This window comes from Lepisma saccharinum, chromosome 2, assembly GCF_977018435.1.
Source record: "Lepisma saccharinum chromosome 2, izLepSacc3.1, whole genome shotgun sequence".
NCBI classification, from domain to species: domain Eukaryota; kingdom Metazoa; phylum Arthropoda; class Insecta; order Zygentoma; family Lepismatidae; genus Lepisma; species Lepisma saccharinum.
The window spans coordinates 108457874-108477761 of NC_139230.1; the positions used below are offsets into that span (position 1 = coordinate 108457874).

Below are 19888 nucleotides of genomic sequence, written 5' to 3' on the forward strand. Positions count from 1 at the left end.
GTGCATAAAGTGGACTTTTAAAACACCAAATCAATCAATCAACTGTATTTGCTGTGAACGAATGTAGATCGTGACAGCTACGTTCAGATTGGGTTTGATTGTTCGGCCGGCTAAAACAGGCAAACAGACAGGCTGAACTAAAAAGGTAAAAGTAAAGTGTTCCCCTGTGCTTAGCACCACGCCACGAAGGCGTATAGGGGGTGTGGGGGTAACGCCCCACACTTTCTTGATCCGGTCGTGAGTGGGAGTGATGTGATCAGCATCACGCCCCTGACCGCCTTTACCCCCCAGGGTTTCCCCCAGGTACCCATGTTATTCGACGCTGGGTGGGCGCTGGGGCCGCTTCCATCGTTAGAAAAGTTCCCGGATTTGAACCGGCCGGGGATCGAACCCGGGACCTTTAGCATGGTAGTCAGACGCGTTACCGACTGAGCCACCGCGGCTGAACTAGAATAGGCATATTGTATCAACTTGATAATTCACAGTTCATTCAAATCACCAAATTTCGTACTTGTAACTATAGTTTCGAAAATATCGCAGCATCAAATATATCATGTGATATCGGTTATTGCCGCTCGCGTCAAACAGATGGTCGAGTTAATTTTGTTTTCATACCCACCTGAAACTGATAGTTGGCACTGAAAATTGATCCCATGTGCTGATCACAGACCACTTAATTTCGGTTATTTTGCAATTTGTACGCGTGACCGCCAAATTTTAACTGCAGATTCGTGATTAGGAGAGCAAAAGTAGTGAGTATGTCGAATTTGAAACAAATTGGAGAAACTCCCGGTATTGTAAAATCGCTTCACAATCATGGCCTAAAAATAATAGTGCCCTCTTGAATTGACCATATTTATGATTAATGGCATACTTGCTAATAAGATGACCATGTGTGGTAATTTGGTTCTAGTTAGATATAGCGAAAACACATTTAACTCGTTTATTTTCAAATTAATTTCATTTGTACTTACCTCATATGCATAGTGAAACATTTTTCAACTTGGGATTACTTTTTTTTTCAAATCTTGATTCACGCTGTCTATCGTCAGCTGATATGCAGTGTTACCAAACTTATGAACCAATAATTGCCGCACAAACTATTCACAAAGGTTTTTTAAGCGAAAATTGATCCACAAACCATTCACGGAAGGTTAGGTTAGGCAGACATAGAAAATTGAATTGAAAAAAAAAAAAAATAACTCGCACGTTACCTTGTAAAACTACTGTGTGGTTGCTACACTAACACTTATTAACTGAAAAATGATGGTTTTTAGGCTAAAATTGATCCACAAACCATTTACGGAAGGTTAGGTTAGGCAAACAGAAAATTAAATTGAAAAAACAAAAAAAACGCTCACACGTCATCTTGTAAAACTACCGCGTGGTTGCTACACTGACAGGGGGTTACATAATCGAAGGCACGGAACATTTGATTCACGTATTCCACGGTAATGGTGGCACAAGCTATCGTGCAACGGAGATACATGAATGTCAAAAATTACATTATTTACCGGCCGAATAAATTGCAGGAATGGAAAAAACACTATTCCCAGCTTCCAAAAGTGCACAGGAACTCAATTCCATAAGTACTTTCCCGTCTTTTCTCCTGTAAATTTCAAGAAATGTATTTTCGCTATATCTAACTGTTACCGGTAATTTATGTAAGGTATGCTAGCAAATGAATTTAAAATTCTTGAAACAACTGGGAGAAAAAAATGATACTAAAAATGCAACAAAAACAGGAATAATACTGCATAAATGGACTAAAAACCAAAAGGGCAGAAAATGCAAAATAAAAACAATATTTTCTGGTTCTGACTGAAGTGAAACAGACTAGTTTCATGTTTAGTATTCTCTTCAACGCCCAGAAAAAAGATGATTTGTCAATTCCCTGACCCTATTTATGATAGCTACTCAATGAAGTATGCTACTATGTAATGAATAGTGTTATGATTAATAATAATTGCAATTTCGTTCCATCACTATTTTTTTAGCATTAAAAGTGGCATTCGATCGATTTCGATGCTTTTTGCAATATGAAATGTGTCTCAGTGTATGAAAACAACAAACAACAGATATAGGCTATTTCATCCTAAAGTACTTCCACCATTTATTCTTAAAATTTGGCTGTATGCACACACTATAGAAAAAAACCCAAAAAAAACCTTGCAAATGATTTATCACACCTAACACTCCAAACACAACAATCTACAATTATAAACACTACTAAATCTCAAACAATCTAAAATTGTAAACACTACTAAATCTAGCCCTTGTAACGATAATTTTAAATTTTGGTTTCGTTTTCAGTACGTCGTGTTTAATTTGCTTTATTTGATAATACATTTTAATGTAATGAATGGTTGCAATGTTGGAAACATGACTATTACTTTCCATATGCAAACATGTGTTCTTACTACGTCTATCTTCTAGGGCATGTATCTTTATTATTTGTGGGGTGTGACAGTAATTTTTTTATTTCATACTGTTCGTTAATGTTTTTTCTTTATTTTAAATTCATAATATCCCATTTCTATTAGGTCTCTGCTTTAGAATTATCATTTGTGGCTCGTGTTAAAATTCGTGGCTGGATCGCGGCCGGTACCATTATGCGAGAAACACGGCTATCTTCTAGGGCATGTATATGTTTTATTTGCGGGGTGTGACAGTAATTTTTTTATTTCATATTGTTCGCTGATGTTTTTTCTTTATTTTGAATTCATAAAATCCAATTTCTATTAGATCTCTCCTTTGGAATTGTCATTTGTGGCTCGTGTTAAAATTCGTGGCTGGATCGCGGCCGGTATCATTATGCGAGAAACACGTCTATCTTCTAGGACATGTATCTTTATTATTTGTGGGGTGTGACAATATTTTTTTTATTTCATACTGTTCGTTAAAGTTTTTTCTTTATTTTAAATTCATAATATCCCATTTCTATTAGGTCTCTGCTTTAGAATTATCATTTGTGGCTCGTGTTAAAATTCGTGGCTGGATCGCGGCCGGTATCATTATGCGAGAAACACGTCTTTCTTCTAGGGCATGTATATGTATTATTTTTGGGGTGTGACAGTAATTTCTTTATTTCATATACCATATTTTTAATAGAATGATGTATTTAAGCATTACGTATGTGTATAATCATAGTTTACTTAGCTTATTTTGCGTGAAAACGTGCGTTATACCATGCACTGAAATTCGTGATATTCGCGGCTTGCAACCCTGCTCTTGTGGATGTGGCTTGTGGTATTGTGGGCGTGGCTTGTATTTGTGGCTGAAGAAAATGTGGGGAACTTCACAGACGTGTTGAATTATTACATGTACCTACCTTTGTTTGCTACTGAGACGTAAGTTCCAGCAGTGCATATCTTACATTCAGCTTCATATTTGTTTCTTCCTTCCTTAAAAGCAGGATATTTTCTTTCGAGATCGTTAGTGAATTTACACTTTCGCTTCGGCATTTCATGAAAAGAAAATTCTCACCACATTTTTCTGTATCGCTCGTATGACCCACGTGTATCACAGATAAAACTTGCGGCGAATGAAAAGCTGCACTCGTAAACAAGGTTAATGCACAGTAGTGATGGGTCGTTCGTGAACGAGTCGTTCAAAAGTAACGACTCTCTCTTGTGAGCGGTGAACGACTCGTTCACCAGAATTGAACGACACGTTCAAAGAGTCGTATGTGTGCCACGACTCCTCCGCCCGCCAAGCAACTATTATTCCATTATTCCCTCTCCTTTCCACGAATTTTGCGAGGAAGGCGCATGCGCAAGTGTATACTCGCCTGGCGGCCGGAATTTTTGAAAGAAAGCAAGTCGATTCTGCGGGCAGCAAATGGGGACTGGAGAGGAGAGGAGAGGGAGGGGGTCCTCTCTGTTCCTTTTCCCGTAAAGCTGGCTGAAACGTGCCGTGTACGATGAGAGGGGAAGGAGCATGCTCGCGAGTCGACTCTTTCCTTCGTTCAAAGAGTCGTGGCACACCTTAGCGACTCTTTGAACGAAGGAAAGAGTCGACTCGCGAGTGTTGTTTGCAGAGAGAGAGCGCGCAACCTCAGCCCATGACGGGCAGCGAAGAACAGCCAACAAATTTGTCCTGTAGTTTCAAGTTCGGCCAAACCATTAGCGCTAAAATTACAAGAAATTAAATGTTAGTAAAAAATATTAGGGGAGTCTTGTAAAAATTTTGAGAAGGTGTTAGGCACAGACCTCTTGATTACAATATTCCGATTAGCCTTTATGTGCAGATAGGATAGTCGGGACTGGACCTACAGTTTAAAGGAGGATCCGAACCTCCACTTTGTATTGAACACGGTATCCCTTGATTATCGGCGACGTTATCACTACGCCATCGGGGAGACCCGATTAGCCTATTGGAGCATAAAAGTGGACTTTAAACATTGTCTGACAAAATCGTTTTCATATGACGTGAAATATTTCATTAACATTAACGTGTAAATATTTTACTAATGAAAACAGCATTAAAGAATAAATATAGAAGTTTAATCATAAATCTCATCGTACATGATACTGCAAGAAAGCTTTTATTGAATGACTGCAGAATTAGGAACAACTACGTAAGATGGACATGGGTCATGTTCACGAGTGATATAAACAGCTGTTGGCCATCTGCGGTGAGCCTACGTGTTAAGGTGTTTTACTAGTAGAAAGCAACATTAAAAAAAAATACATACGTATAATTTGGCCCGCTTTATAGAAATTCGATCATACATTATGATATTGGCAGAAACTTATATTGAATGACTGTAGAACAACAAAAAGCTATGGATATGGGATGGACATGGATAATGTACAAGAGCGATATATATTTCTTAAACACAGCTGTTAGCCATCCGCGGAGAGCGAGCGGGTGGATCCTACTTTAAACTGTAGATCCAGTCTGCTGGCGAGACTGCCGCCGCCGCGCCTTGTGTAAGAGAGCTCGCGACTCGCGAGCGAACGATGAGTGAGCAGAAGAGTCGCTAAGGCGAGCGAGTCGTTAAGGTGCTCCACGACTCTTCGTGCCGTCTCGAGAGTCGTGAACGATGAGTGAGCAGAAGAGTCGCTAAGGCGAGCGAGTCGTTAAGGTGCTTAATGACTCTTCGTGCCGTCTCGAGAGTCGTGAACGAATGATGGGGAAAGAGTCGTGGGACTGTGCTGTGACTCTTCGTGCTGTTTCAAGAGTCGTGAACGAGCGATGATGTGTCGCAGCGCAGATCTGGAGTGCATTTTGTTGACTCGCTTTCTCACATTTGTTGCGAAATTAAAACCAGTGATCGAATGAAAAAAAGGAAGAATATGTAAATGCACGTTATTACTAATAAAAGGTTGATATAATTATATAGCATTTCTGTGTATGCTATCGTACTGCATAATTTGCATTATCCGCAGCATGAAATGTAAACTGAAACAAGATACAAATATAGAAAATCTCACTCATGAGGCAGAGTAATGAAAACAAGTATGTGCAATAAATTTTGTTTGTGTGTGTGTGTGTGTTTACTGTTTACACATATATGTATATCCATACACATACAGAATCGTATTTGTATTTTTCTTATTTTATGCCGCTTTTCTTCAAATTTTAAGTAATCGCGACGATGAGGATGATGCGTGATGATATAGATGAAGGGACACTCGTAAAGAATATCCTTGACCAGACCGGGACTAGAACCCGGGAACTTCTGTGGCAAGATCAAATGTCGATTACTTCAGAATCTTGGCCATCTAGTCGGCTACACGCACACACATATACACAAAAATGCAATACAATTTATTAATCTTGAAGGACGTACGTTGTGTTCGTTTACTTAAATACAATCATCTGCTTCAACACCTCCTACCCCCTTCCCCCTCTTCAGGCATGTGTTTCGAGAAAAAGAAGCTTGGCGACTCTTTTGAACGACTCATTTGAACGACTCTTCTCAGTGAGCGAGCGCTCATGAGTCGACTCGCACAAATGAACGGCTTGAACCCATCACTAATGCACAGACTAATATATGCGCACAGATTAGAAATAGGCTATATACGTTTCCGCTTGCATCTGGGACGCATCCAGTATCTACGCGTTCAGCGGGCAAAGCAACGAGGAGTTGGAATCTGATGACTGATTCGTGTAAAGTGTTCGTGGTTCGGATCGCAGATGATGATCAGTGAGCATTGCTCGAATACTTAACACGCCAAGTGAGGTTTTTGGACGTAAAATAACAAGTGGTGATCGTTATGCGAAGAACAATTTCATGAGCAGTATATTGACAATGGTCCAAAAAGGAGGACATTTTCTGATTTTTCAGAAATCCGCCCGGACACCGGACAGACACCGAAAAAGGAGGACATGTCCGGATAAAAGAGGACGTCTGGTCACCCTAATCATTCTTAATGCGCCCCCGAAGTTCATGCGCCCACACCACTGCATGACGGGGGTTGCGGGGGTTATTTACGCCACTGGTTATGGCTTATTCTTCTTAGCATAGTCTAAAATTTTGCAATCTTCTCATGGATTCGACTTCTGTTTTGTTTAAACCAGGGTCAAATACGGGGCTATAACTCACATCAACTACATGGGCACGTCACAAAAGCCACTGTAGAACCAGTAATTCAGACGTATGGAAACTGTAAGTCTATTTTTTTCACTAAAAACATTTAACTGACTTTGGTGGAAATCCTCAGATAATGATATCTTTAAAAAGACACCCTCTGCCTACACCACAAACCATACCCATGCACTTTCAATCCACTATTCTGTTTATGACAGTATTAAAATACGATTTGTGAAAGTTTTTGATCAATTTATTTACTTTTATAGCTCATAATGCAAGATAGCATAATGCAGATTTTCTTGTGAAGTAATAAATTTCAAGCCCAATGAGACACAGCAAGAAATTTAATAAAATTCCAAATTTTTCTTACAGACATCAGGAGCCTAATATGCATATGTCCACAATTTTGATGAAAAGAAAATCATAAATATAAAGACGCTCTTACTTGCATTTTGTTATTTATGGTCAGAATTATATGTATACAGGTTAATTGCGGCAATGAGGATGAATTATGAAATATATGATAACAGAAACACAATCTAAAGACAGCCACACCCTGACCAGGATAAATATCATGAACTCATTGAATTTGCTGTCAGGATTAGTAGGTCACTCCACTAGATACTAGATAACAAAAGTGGAAGTGAGTTACATTTTCCTTCAAAATTTGATTACTTTAAACACAAAGCAGGCCCATAGCCAGGCAGTGGTCAGGGGGGGCTGAGCTTCCCTTGGCATTGTCGTTAGCCACCCCTGGCGTTGTTGTCAGCCCCCTGGTATTAGGTAAAACTATTGCATAATTTGTTTGCCGTGACAAGTGAAAATGTAGAGAGTGGATATTATTTGCTCATAACTTGATAGAAGGATAAATTCACAGAACATGAAGAGCAGCTATCACATTTGTTCATCTTGTTTATAAACCGAAGTTTAAGTAACAGGAAGTATTTAGAAGGTTCTCTAAAGTTATTCCACAGGGGATCTATGCACCTTCGCTGCCCCTCTTTCGGCTTTCCCTTGTAGCAGGTCCTTTCCATCTGCATCAAAGGTCATCGGCTCCCAAGTTTTGCGAAGGGGAGTTTTATTGCCTGGTTGGGGGTGGAATATAAGGGCTTGCCTATGCCCTGTTGGGGAAAAACATTGACAAAGACACTTTGTTGAGTTCTTCGTTTGTGTAAAGAAGGTTTCACATTTGCGCGGGTGTTATTGTGTTTCATATCTTCGTAAAACTGATTCATGTGATAGTGAGTGGTTTTAGTGACGAATAACATAACCATGTTTCATCCTTGGTGTGTAGTGTTGTGAGATTTTAACGATTTCCCAGCACCATGGATAAATTTATAATTTGTAAAAAAACATCTGAATCTTTGACCACGGCGACCACTGTACCTACTCTTTCCCCATCTACGGCTGCCTCCAATCAAGAAGAGGATTTCTTGCCTACAGAAGTAAAGGACATTTTCAAACCAGGTGAGGAAATTAAACAGCTAAAACTCAAACATTACCCCCGAAATGCTGATGGACGATGTTTTCAAAGTGACTGGTTTAAAAGATTCAAATGGTTAAAGTATTCACAATTTCTAGATGCAGCATTCTGATATGCTTGTAGACAATATCGGCCTTTCGGATGCAAAGAAGTGGCCTTTACATTTAAAGGCTTTAAGAACTAGAAGGCAGCTCTTGATAAAACCAAAGCAGGGCTAGTGAAACATGATGCGACACTTACACACGTAGAAGCAATGCCAAGTTGGGCAGAAAAGCAAAACCGTTCGTTGATGGGAAAAACTATCTCTACACTAGTGAATCAGAATGTTCTTAAAAAGAATCAATATTATATCAAGAGCATTGCTGAAGTTATTCAGTTCCTTGCAATGAACGAATTGCCTCTTAGGGGAACGTACCACTTAGAAGAACATGAAGAACAAAGCCTGTTTCGAAATCTTTTCGAGTTCACACTTCGAAAAGATGAGAAACTGGCAGACTGTTTTAAGCAGGTGCCTAAAAACGCATCTTACTTGTCCCCTGAAATTCAAAATGACATTATTGAAATAATGGCTGACATTGTACGTGAAAACATTGTTAGTGACATTAATAGTACAGATGTTCCTTTGTATACTTTGCTTGAAGACGGTACACAAGATAAAAACAACAGAAAAAATGTAGCCATAGGAATCCGCTATGTAAAGAATGGGACAGTCATGGAATCAATTCTGTGCATAGAAACACTGTCAGCATTTGATGCAGAGTCTTTTGCAGATCTAACACTAAATATTTTTCAGAAATATGGTTTGGATAGTGCTAAATATCTCAGCCAGTGTTTTGAAGGGGCTTGAGTTATGAGTGGGAAAAATGGGTGTGTGCAAGCTTTAATCCAGCAACGGCTTGGGCATCTAATTCCTTATGTTCATTGTTTTAACCACCAGTTACATCTGGTAATTGTTAAATGTTTGGATGAAATTTCTCCAATTAAACACTTTTTCGAACAAAGTTCCATGTTGCACAATTTTCTAAAAAAAGCGAAAAGTTGCCATATTATACGAGGGGAGAAGTCTTTCGCGACTTTTAGAACAACGTTGGTCAGGACATTTAAAAATGACGAGAACAATATTTGAAAACTACAAAGATATAATTCATGTTTTGCAGTTGGTGAAAAATGGAAATTTTAATGGGGATGACGTAGCAGCAAGTGTTGGTTTGCTTGTAGTCATTAGCAAACCTCAGTTTTGGTTTTGCTTAGTGTACATGAAAAAGATCCTTGAAATATTAAGCCCAGTTGATAAAATGCTTCGAGCACATAATGTTCATTTGGATGCTGGTAGAAAGATGATTGAAGCTGCCACAGAAACATTAAGGAGCATGCGTCAGGAAGATGTGTACGAAGGCATTCTGCAAGAAAGTAATGCACTGCTAGAAGAGGATGGAATTCAGGACGAGATTGTTGAGCACCCCACAAGAAAGAGAAAACAAAATACACAGTTACAAGACTTCGTTATCACTGACGTCTTAGGAGAGGAAAAGCACACATCTCTCACACAAATATTCTACGAATGTTTAGATCTTGTGCTAACAGAAATAAATAGATGTTTTACCAATAACAACGACTTATTGGAGGCTATATCATCGGCTAAGTTCCTTCAATTTAGCAACATTGAATATTTATCAGCCTTTGGAATCACCATTCCGTCAAAAGAGGAACTAACTGTTGCCAATGCATATCTCAAGAAACTGGATTCCCTGTACTTTTGAAGAACTGTACAAAACTAGAACAGCCTATGAAGACACTTATGCTCTACTTGCTGGCATAAGAACTTTTGCATGCAGTACGGCATTGTGTGAATCCACTTTCTCTGTGTTAACCCGCATCAATAGCCCTCAGAGATTGTCAATGTGCAGCAAGCTCCTGGCAAATCTTGTTTTTCTGGCATTTGAGAAGAAACGAGCATCGAACATAGATGTCAAGACTGCTTCACAGGTTCAACAACATGAAGAATCGCCGAATCCAACTTTTTTAAGGCAGAGGTATGTACTGTAGTCACTATTATTGAATATTGTGCATTTTTCATATGGGATACAAATATTTGTGTAATCAAAAGTGTATGAAGTGTTTAGTAAGGAATGAGGTCAGTAGCATTCAATTGACACTTTGAGAGATGACCGTGTTTTAGAAGATATTGAAAAAGAGGGTATTATTTGTATTATATTTCTATTTCTTCAATGTTTTATATTAAATTAATGACCCCTTAACACACACAAAATAGGTTACCTTTATTTCATGTGAAACTTTTTTAAAAGTCACTCATTTTATAAAGCCCCTCCCCCCTGATAAACTGTCAGCCCCCCTAGAGATCAATACTAGCTACGGGCCTGACACAAAGAGTAAAATTATATACACCTGTTTCTTTGATCTACTAACATTTCCAATATCAAATTTCTGCATTTTAAGGGGTTTATTGTATCAATATATATATTTCATTGCATAATAATTAGGATTAATAAATTATAATGAAAGCATTTATTATAATTGAATTGAATTGTTGTTTTAAGTCAACTTTATGCACAGAAAGACTAATTGTGATTGGACCTACATTTTAAAGTGGAATCCGAACAACTATGTGTTTCCACATAGTGGTTCGGATCCCACTTTAAACAACTATAGGTGCAGCTTTCTGTGCATAAAGTGGACTTAAAACTCCAAGTCAATCAATCAATCAATTACCAGTGACTTGTTTCATTTTAGCTCAGTTTTAGTACAAGACATGTTTAAAAATTTGAAAAGAACAGCTTGTTCAAGGGAGGCCAATAACATACATCGAAAATTGGAGGATTTTTTCCAAGGAGAGGCAAGCAAGACATTTTCCCACGGTATTGGAGGGAATATGTTTCAGAAAATTGATAAGACAAAATTGAATTTTTAGCCGATAGAAAAAAATATAAATTAAGAATTCTATTTACAACCTTTTTACCTGCATTTTTAAATTTCATCACGATCGGACCGCAATTTTCTAATTTCTTGAATTTCTTGTTTGGAAAACACAAAAAACCGCACTTTTTATATTCTCAAGACGACTAAAAATCGAAAGCATACTCGGAAAAAATAGGTTACTGTACCTTGCCACAGAATTGAAACAGTTAAATTTTGATGTATCTCGTTTTTATGTAGGTGTACTGATTAATTTTTAATTGGAGTCCAAACTTGAGTATCTTTGTATCAAGAATACAAAAGATAACATAAAACACCTGACACTGAGCTATAGGCATTTATCGACAAACACAGACTACTTGAAACATAAGAAGAAACAATTCTTAACAACAATGCTGACAAGAGAAAGACAATGGCGGCTTGTCTTTATAAACTGCCGACAGTACAGGGAAGAAATCAGCGATCAATGTTTGCCTGTTGTAAACAATAACAGCGGTCTCACTTCAGAACGTTGACGGACCCCGTGGCCGAGTGGTTAGCACATCGCGCTGCGATGCTAGGGGTCCCAGGTTTGAATCCCGCTCAGGCTTGGTTGTTTGTAAATGTCCATTCATCAATTTCATCACCTTATCCCTCATCCCCATCTTCGCAAATTAGCCAAGAGGCACAAAACGTGAAGTAAAATAAACTAAATCAATCAATCAATCACTTCAGAATGTAACATTTGGCGCTGAATATGACATGAGATTACATGGCACTCTAAGAGTTAGTGCTAATGGTTGAAAAAGGGGTGCGGAAGAAAATTAAAGGGTGTGCAAACACTTCTTCGACCCCCCCCCCCAGCACTGACAAAGAAAGGGTAGTTCAGAGTTACCAAGCTTCTAGGCTGAGCATCCGACCACCCTCCCCCCACTTAAACAGGACAGGGTAGGGGGGGGGAGTTGGGAATTTTTCTCTGGTTCGTTCTTTGGTTTTGTTTTTCAAGGGTAGCAAAAAATTCATTGCAGTTTATTCCATCAATACTTGCGTCAGTAACATCTCTATAAGCAAAGGACAATTTGATCAAATTCTCAATGTTTTCGTACATTATCACGTACTCTATTAAAGTCATTATTGTTAACATTATTATTATTAATATATATATTTAAACTTGCAAGCAAAAATGTATTTTCAATCAAGTTCAATGTAAGATTTTTTAAAAAACAGTAATTTTGCCTGTAGAATTATATGGGTGTGAAACTTGGTCCCTTACATTGAAAGAGGAACATAAAATGAGAGTATTTGAAAATAATCCTTAGGAAAATATTTGGACCTAAAAGGGATGAGGAGACAGGTGCGTGGAGAAGGTAACACAATTTAGAACTACATAATTTTTATTCATGTCCAGATATTATTAGAATAATTAAATCAAGAAGGTGGACAGGACATGTGGCACGAATGGGAGAGGAAAGAGGAGTTTACAAGATTCTTGTTGGAAACCTGATGTTAAGAGACCTGTAGGAAGGCCAGGACGAAGATGGAGGGACAACGTTGAGATGGACCTAAAGGAAATCGGTAGGGATGGAAAAGAGTATATAGATCTTGCTCAGGATAGGGACAGATGGAAGGCCTGTGTTGCAGCAGCCATGAACCTTCGGGTTTAAGAAGGCTAGAGAGTTAGTTAGTTAGTTAGTCACTTTATGCCCTGAAAGGGTAATCGGTATTGAACCTACAGTTTAAAGTGGGATCCGAACCACAATGTGCCTCAACCGGGTAATGAACTCTGGACGCCTAAGTTTTCTGGTTTTCGATATCACAGTCTGCTCCAATTGTTCTCACCGTGCCACTGGCTTTTGTTCTGGAGGGGCTGAAATTGTAAAGGTGTATAGTACATAGCTTTGTTCTAGAATTGCAGGATACCAAATAAAATATATCATACATTTTGATCTTTTCACTCTATTAAAATTGCACTCGAATAGAGAAATGGTTATCGGGTGTCATTTTAACTTTAAGGGAGGTTTGCGTTTACATCTTTCCTTTCTTTGAGTTCTTAACAAATTTTCATTATAAAATTTGGATTTTCTTAAAATTTCTGGAGAGCCGTTGTCCCATCAGCTCCCCCCTGTGTAGGCAAGTGCACAGTGCTAGGCCCCACCGGAAATCAAAACCTTCATTGCTTTAAAATCATGCGTGTGGTGTCGTTTCAGCGTGCTTGTCACTTGGGTGTGAAACAACTATGTCGCTCTCGCCATGCATCAAATTGATTTGGTCTGTTCACTTGTGCGCGGTGTATGTGTTGCTTTAGTGAGCTTTTACATGTCGCTCAAACTGGGCTCTTCTCTGATTGAGAGATTTCACATCGAAGAGACATGTGGTGCTTGAGAATTTCACCAGTCGAACTCAGTCTTCTGGGGCTACCGCTAAGGTGTGAAACTTTGATGTTGATTCACTAGTTCCGAAGAGACATGTGTTGTGTGTCGCTTTGGTCTGAAAACTGCTTGATATCTCCATGCTGATTGTCACCTATAGCTTTCAGATCAACACGTGGATTTCACTCCGAAGCAGCAAGTGCATATAACATATGTCGATTGGAATCGTGTCAATCCGCAGCAACGTTTCACAACGTAGCGACAGGCATGATACGACGCAGAAACTTGCGTTGGATTGGTGAAATCCTCAAGCACCACGTGTCGCCTGTTGGTTCTGTGTGCATTCTACCTTACTTTAGAGACATGTATTACAAGAAATATTGAAATTTTAGTGTAGACCCTATTCTTTTTAATGTTTAACTACGTATTTTGCCAATTTTGAACATATGCATTTGCATTCTAGTGACGAAAGAAAAAATTTAAGGGTGGAAGGTATTTCGGGAAGGAGGCTGAAGTTGTATGCCACTGTCACCACAAAGGAGGAGATGCAAATTTTTAACAAGTGGAGTAGGTGGAGAAAACAAATAGTTAGACCACAATTAAGAACGTAAATATGTATGTTGTTTTTGTACTATACTGTCCTGTATCTGGCTTTTGTGCTTTAGTTAGGTTAAGCGCAATCATTACCAATATTCTAGTATAGGAACTCTGGTTGAATATTTTGTTAATTAATACATGAAGAAGTCCTGATAGTTTGCTTTCTTGATGAGGAAATACACAAGCATCTCCAACAATATTCTTTGGTCGCTCACGCATGGTCTTGGGCAGATTGCTACAATTCTTCCTTAATATATATCTTTTCCGAGAAATACGAGATATAATTGGCCAATTCATGATGGTTGCGGTAAACGCGGTTTAAAATTACTTATGTGAAATTTAGAAGATTTTGCACTTCCGCATTGCACAATTTAATGGTTCGATCCTATTAATTTCGAAGATCCACTGTCTTCATTCACAAAAGGGTACGGCGTTTGAAGCGGAGATGGTACCGCGTCTCTGACTGAAGATGGTACCGCTACAAACGCCGTACCCTTTTGTGAATGAAGACAGTGGATCTTCGAAATTAATAGGATTGAACCATTAAATTGTGCAATGCGGAAGTGTGAAATCTTCTAAATTTCACGTAAGTAATAATTGCCCAAGCTCAAACCGATATATTAAATACGGCTACTATCACACAACGAACTCGCTCAGAATGCAATCGTGAATCACCATTAACATTTCCCATGTATGCAATGATGTAGCAACGCTGCATTCTCCAGCGTTGCAACTTATGCAGCACTGTGGACAACGCAACGTTCAGAGCCCTCAGTGAAAAATGCTGAGTCATGTAAGTGGAAGGGAGATCTGAACACGCTGTTCTCTCCAACCGCAGGCCTTGCCCCTATGACCTACCTTGCTCCGCCATGACGTCACCGCTGATGTAGTTCTGCTATTTTTCACACACCGCAGATGTCTCAGGTATCGTTTGAACGACACACACGTTATGTGTAGGTGATAAGCACAGAGCCCCGTTGAGAGGAACTGATAAACACTTGATACACACGTTCAGGTACAATGCCCCGAAAAGAGGAAGCAGAAAAACTGCACTGTCTTGTAGCATAACTCCAAGTGCAATTGTCTGACATTGTTCTATCTTATATCAAAATGTAGATCTTTGTACCCTTCGTTGATTAATACCACGACATTAAACATTCCTTTGCCCGTTCGGCCATAATATTAAAATATGTGCTCTCTCGTTCCGAGGAACCGCCAAAAATACCTCACAATGAAAAAGTTCCTCATAATGCTGGTAATTTTTCTGATCTTCTTCCTCCTAATAACAGGTATACCAACACACGAAGTGCGAAGTTTCTGTGCAAAACTTATGTAATATGTTAAAAGATATACATTGGGCCTTCTATAGGTGGGTGCCAAACGAGAACTGGAGGGGCCTGCACCCACCCCCTCGGTTTCGTCGCCCATGGTGATGTAAAAAAAAAAAAATACAAAAAAAATGATACATTTGTTACAATCGTATCATACCCAAGGTATTGCGTTATGCAATCATTCAGTCATAACTTTTGTCAGATTAAAGATAGTTTGATGAAAACTTCACCACTGCTTTTCTCGTGAAATTCTAACCTGACTCCCCCGCGGAGACCTGCGGTGAGTGATCCAAGGTTGGAATTTTTCCAGCTTTGTCCCTGCATAAAGTGGCTCCAGGACCCATCCAACCTCAAATCAAATGGTATACGGTGAGGGAGGTGGGTAAAGGCAGTCGGAGCATGGTGCTGATCACATCACCTCCTAGATGTCTGACATCGAAAATATGTGTGGCCCTACTCCCATATACCCTAAATGTGCCTTCATGGGACAGGGTGCTATGTTCACAGGGAACTTAAACTTTAGCTGTATATATTGTATTCTTTCTGTACCCCTTAGTAAGTACGTTTATAATTATATATACACGAACCCTGTACTATGTCAATGGCTGGGGATGCCCCCTGCACTGCGGGGTTTTGTGGTCTGTAGATCCGGCACTGATTGAGGTGTTGGGGTCTAAGAGCTTTTGTTTACTTCGTGCTTTCTACCTAACGTGACAATAAGGCTCAACCTCGAAATATAAGAATTTTCTTCAATTGTGGTAAGTGTTTACTGCCTCCTACACCATTCTCGTTTATCAGCCCTTCTGGCACTCACTCTCATTCTATCCCTGATATATATACATACATACATACATACATACGTAATATACGTACATATGGGAAATGTTTCTGTGCACCTATACACCATCCAGGTTCAAGTCCAGCCCCCTCTTAAAAAAAATCTTGTTTACACCAGTGCATAGAGCACTTGTAATTTTTCTATGAAATTTAGATAGGTTCTAAAACAGTTGTTGCAATGTACATATCCATGTAACAATTCATTCAAAAGTTACAATCAGGGACCTAATTTGTAAAGACCCAGTACAATGAAACCTTGTTCATTTACTTTTCAGGAGACTGCGGCTAAATAACATATTATGCAGGAAATTTTTATAATGTTTGCTTCATCGAGACCAGAGAATATAATATATTATGCCGGAATATGAAAAATTCAGGAATGTAAAAACATAGATTTAATTTTCTCTTTTCTCTTGCAAACAACCTGTTTAAATGCATGCTACTCCATTGATTACAATCACACTGGTCTATATCATTGCAAACAACAGGGAATATATACAGAAAAAACAAAACATACCACAGCAGTATCCAAATCCTGAGAAGGGGGAACCATACGAAAAACTTCCATGTTGTAAAATTTTTCATGGCTCAATAAGTAATTAAACAGCTGAAGAGCTGGTGTTGTAGTGTTTTCTATTGTTAGTACATCTGTTGAAATAAACAAAAATAGATTTATTCAGAGGATTAGTAATTGGGGAAAATGATGATGGGAAAAAGTAATAAACTTACTGTTACTTTCCTGCTTTGAAATTATTTATAATCATCTCATATAATCATTCTGAAATACAATTATATGTGTTGTACTAAATAGTATACTTACTTTCTACATATGCTTTTCTTTATTCATTGTATTTCTTTCAGATACAACAAGTCAATTGAACACCTTAAATACTTTTCTATTTAGATAACTTTTAACGCACATATTGAATGCATTAATGTCGTCTATGTATAATAAAAATAAAAATATTGAACTGAACTCACAAAATGACAAGAAAGTTCAAAATTATTTGTTTCCTCTTTATATACATAATATGAAAGTAAGAAATGTAAAAATTTGTTTTTAAGTGCATGCTGTACACAGAGTCCATCAGAAAAGGTACTTCTCCAACAGATATTACAAGAGTAAATCTTATTAAATAATAATTTAATGCCTCTTGTTAGAAGAGAGCTGGTCAATTTCTGTCCATGCAAGATTAACCTTCAGTGGAGGCACAAAGTGGTTCGGATCCCATTTTAACTTCAGGTCCAGTCCAGATTAGCCTTCCTGTACATAAAGTGGACTTAAAATGAAAACTCAAATTCAAGATTAACCCACTTCCAGATGGATGTTACATATTTCGACCAAGAGCTTGTGACTATAACATTCATGCCATTTCTCTGAAACATCATCTGATATTTCATTCGAGTTTTACATTTTTCATGTATGCATAACATGCTTGAGTTACAACCAGTGACGGCACCAGGGAAAAGTGACTGGGGGGGGTGGAAGGGGGCAACAAAATTGATGGGGGGCAGTCACATTGAAACATCCGAAAACACTATATATAAATATAATATATATAGAAATATATAATAATAATACTTATATTATTATTAGCTATATTCATTATGGTGTTTTGTGATTGTCCTTTATTCAGAGTGGATGTTTACTGCCTAAATTTACTTCTTCATTACGAGTTTATCTCCACATGATTCGCTTTAATAAAGGCATAATTCTTTTTTCCATTTGTGGGAACTGCCGCAAGTTGCGCTGTTTCTAGTGGCGTATTTCAGTATTGGAAGACATTTATAATTTTATAATTCATCATCTATCTTGAGATGAAACTACAGATATAAATATTCAAGTTATAAGATAATAATATAAATGACGAACAAAAAAAATTTCAAAGAGTTTAATTTTCTTGCAAAATAAACATGATGTTGGAAGAAATTAATCTCTTAAGTATTAGAAACAATGAAAGTCACTTAGTGAAGTGCAATTCTGCTGTATGTGCTTTCGAGATCACATTGCCCACCTTCAGTACGTCCAGGACTTGACATACCTTCTCAATAGCAAAGACAGCGAAATGAGGCAGCTGGCATCCGGTATCCTGTTTCAAGCAAAGCATTTCAAAGGTTTCAAACACGAAAAGGTTCTTTCACATGCTGAGTCTTGTGAAATGGCAATTTCTACTTTCTTAGGATTTCGAAGAAATCTAAATCCATTAAGTGAAGTATTTTCATTCCATCTTTGTAATGCTGAAGAGTTTTGGGCAAAATCTGTGTTTCATCTTTCAGGGAAATGTTATCACAGGTATAAAAATCTGAAAAAGGTTACAGTTATCTCATAATTCAAGAAATATTCTGACCATGGTGCACCTCTCACTCTACCACTCCAATGTATGTTTGTGCTACACAATTACATGCACCTATGGAGTTCTTGGGAAGAAGTTCTTCGATTTTGATATGTATGAGAAAAAGCAAACCTGCTTCTAATGATTGAAGAGTGGCAAATCCTAAAAGGCATTCTTTTACCTGCCCATGATATAAATATATTTCTTGTTCCTATCTTGCAATGTATTTTGCTTCATCTGACATCAGTGCGAATACTTTTGCCTCTTCCACTTCCTGGCTTATTTTGCTGAGAAAAAGTGTTGACATTATGCAGATTAATTTGTCTTGAATATAATTTTGAGTGTAATTTGCATTTTAAGGTTCAAGTTCAATACATTTCTGAATAATATGCCCTAATTTTAATATTACCTTCACGAGTATCGAAGAAATTCTCTTTGGTAAGGTTTGCCTCAAATTCATCATCTCAAAAATAATGTCCCTGAATAGTAAGAAACCATGATGCATCCACAACAACTGACATGTAGTGTCGGCTTTCTTGGATCACTTTTGGTCCCAGGTTCGATACCCAGTGAAGGAACCTTAAACTGTAGGTTCAGTCTCGATTAGCCTTAATGTGCATAAAGTGGACTAAAAACACCAAATCAACCAACCAACGAAATCTTGAATCACCTTTGAATGTATTTCACTAAATAGTGTTGCCACTAACGACACACGATTAGAATTATTTGCCCGTACTACAATTGATGTTTTGTGGTCCTCAGAGTGTTCGTGATGTTTTAAATCCATCCACATTGAACGCTTTTTTCCAGTTCTTAAAACTGGTTAATCGTGACGATTACAGGATATAAATGAATGAGAAATGGCCTATGGCCAGGTCGGCGCTCAAAACTTGAACGAAAGTCACAAACAAACAAACAAAAAAACAAACACACACACACACACACACACTAAAACAAATTAATATTTGTTAGTCAAGTTGGTATTATAAGCAGGAAAAGTGATATCATGCAGAATACACCACTTAGAAATAGTGAAAATCATCATACTCTTAGAAATGAACTCTCTATTATTCGATATTTCATTAACTTTAGTTGGGGGAGCAAAGTGTCTGACTGGGGGGTGCCCGCCCCCTCCAGCATTGTCAGTGGTTAAAAACAAACACATATTGCATGGTTTCCTAAAAAGTTGTATTAATAATATATATATATATATATATATATATATATATAAATGAAGAAGGAGACAGTAAACACTTACCACACAAAAAAGAAAAAGTTTGATATTTCGCAACCCAGGTCACATTTTCAACAGAGAAGAAAGAGATTGTGGATACGAAGAGTAAAGGCACAGGCTACTGACGGCAGCGTAAATACCGTCAGTGTTGCCAGAAACAGTTGATAGAAAACAAAGTTACTTTCACCAGTGTTTACTGCATGGTGGGTTAGTGGTTTTGGGAAGAGGGGAAAGGGTTATTGGTTGGCTA

At 38.1% G+C, this 19888-nt stretch overlaps 1 protein-coding gene across 1 annotated transcript in view; it reads right to left on the bottom strand.

Annotated features, from left to right (window-relative positions):
- Positions 1-19888, bottom strand: part of LOC145984107 (KICSTOR complex protein SZT2-like) — a 324200-nt gene that overhangs the window by 107365 nt on the left and 196947 nt on the right. The window contains exon 20 of the mRNA XM_083117530.1: positions 16589-16719. Within this exon, the coding sequence (XP_082973656.1) occupies positions 16589-16719 (131 nt within the window). The remainder of the gene's footprint in view (positions 1-16588; positions 16720-19888) is intronic.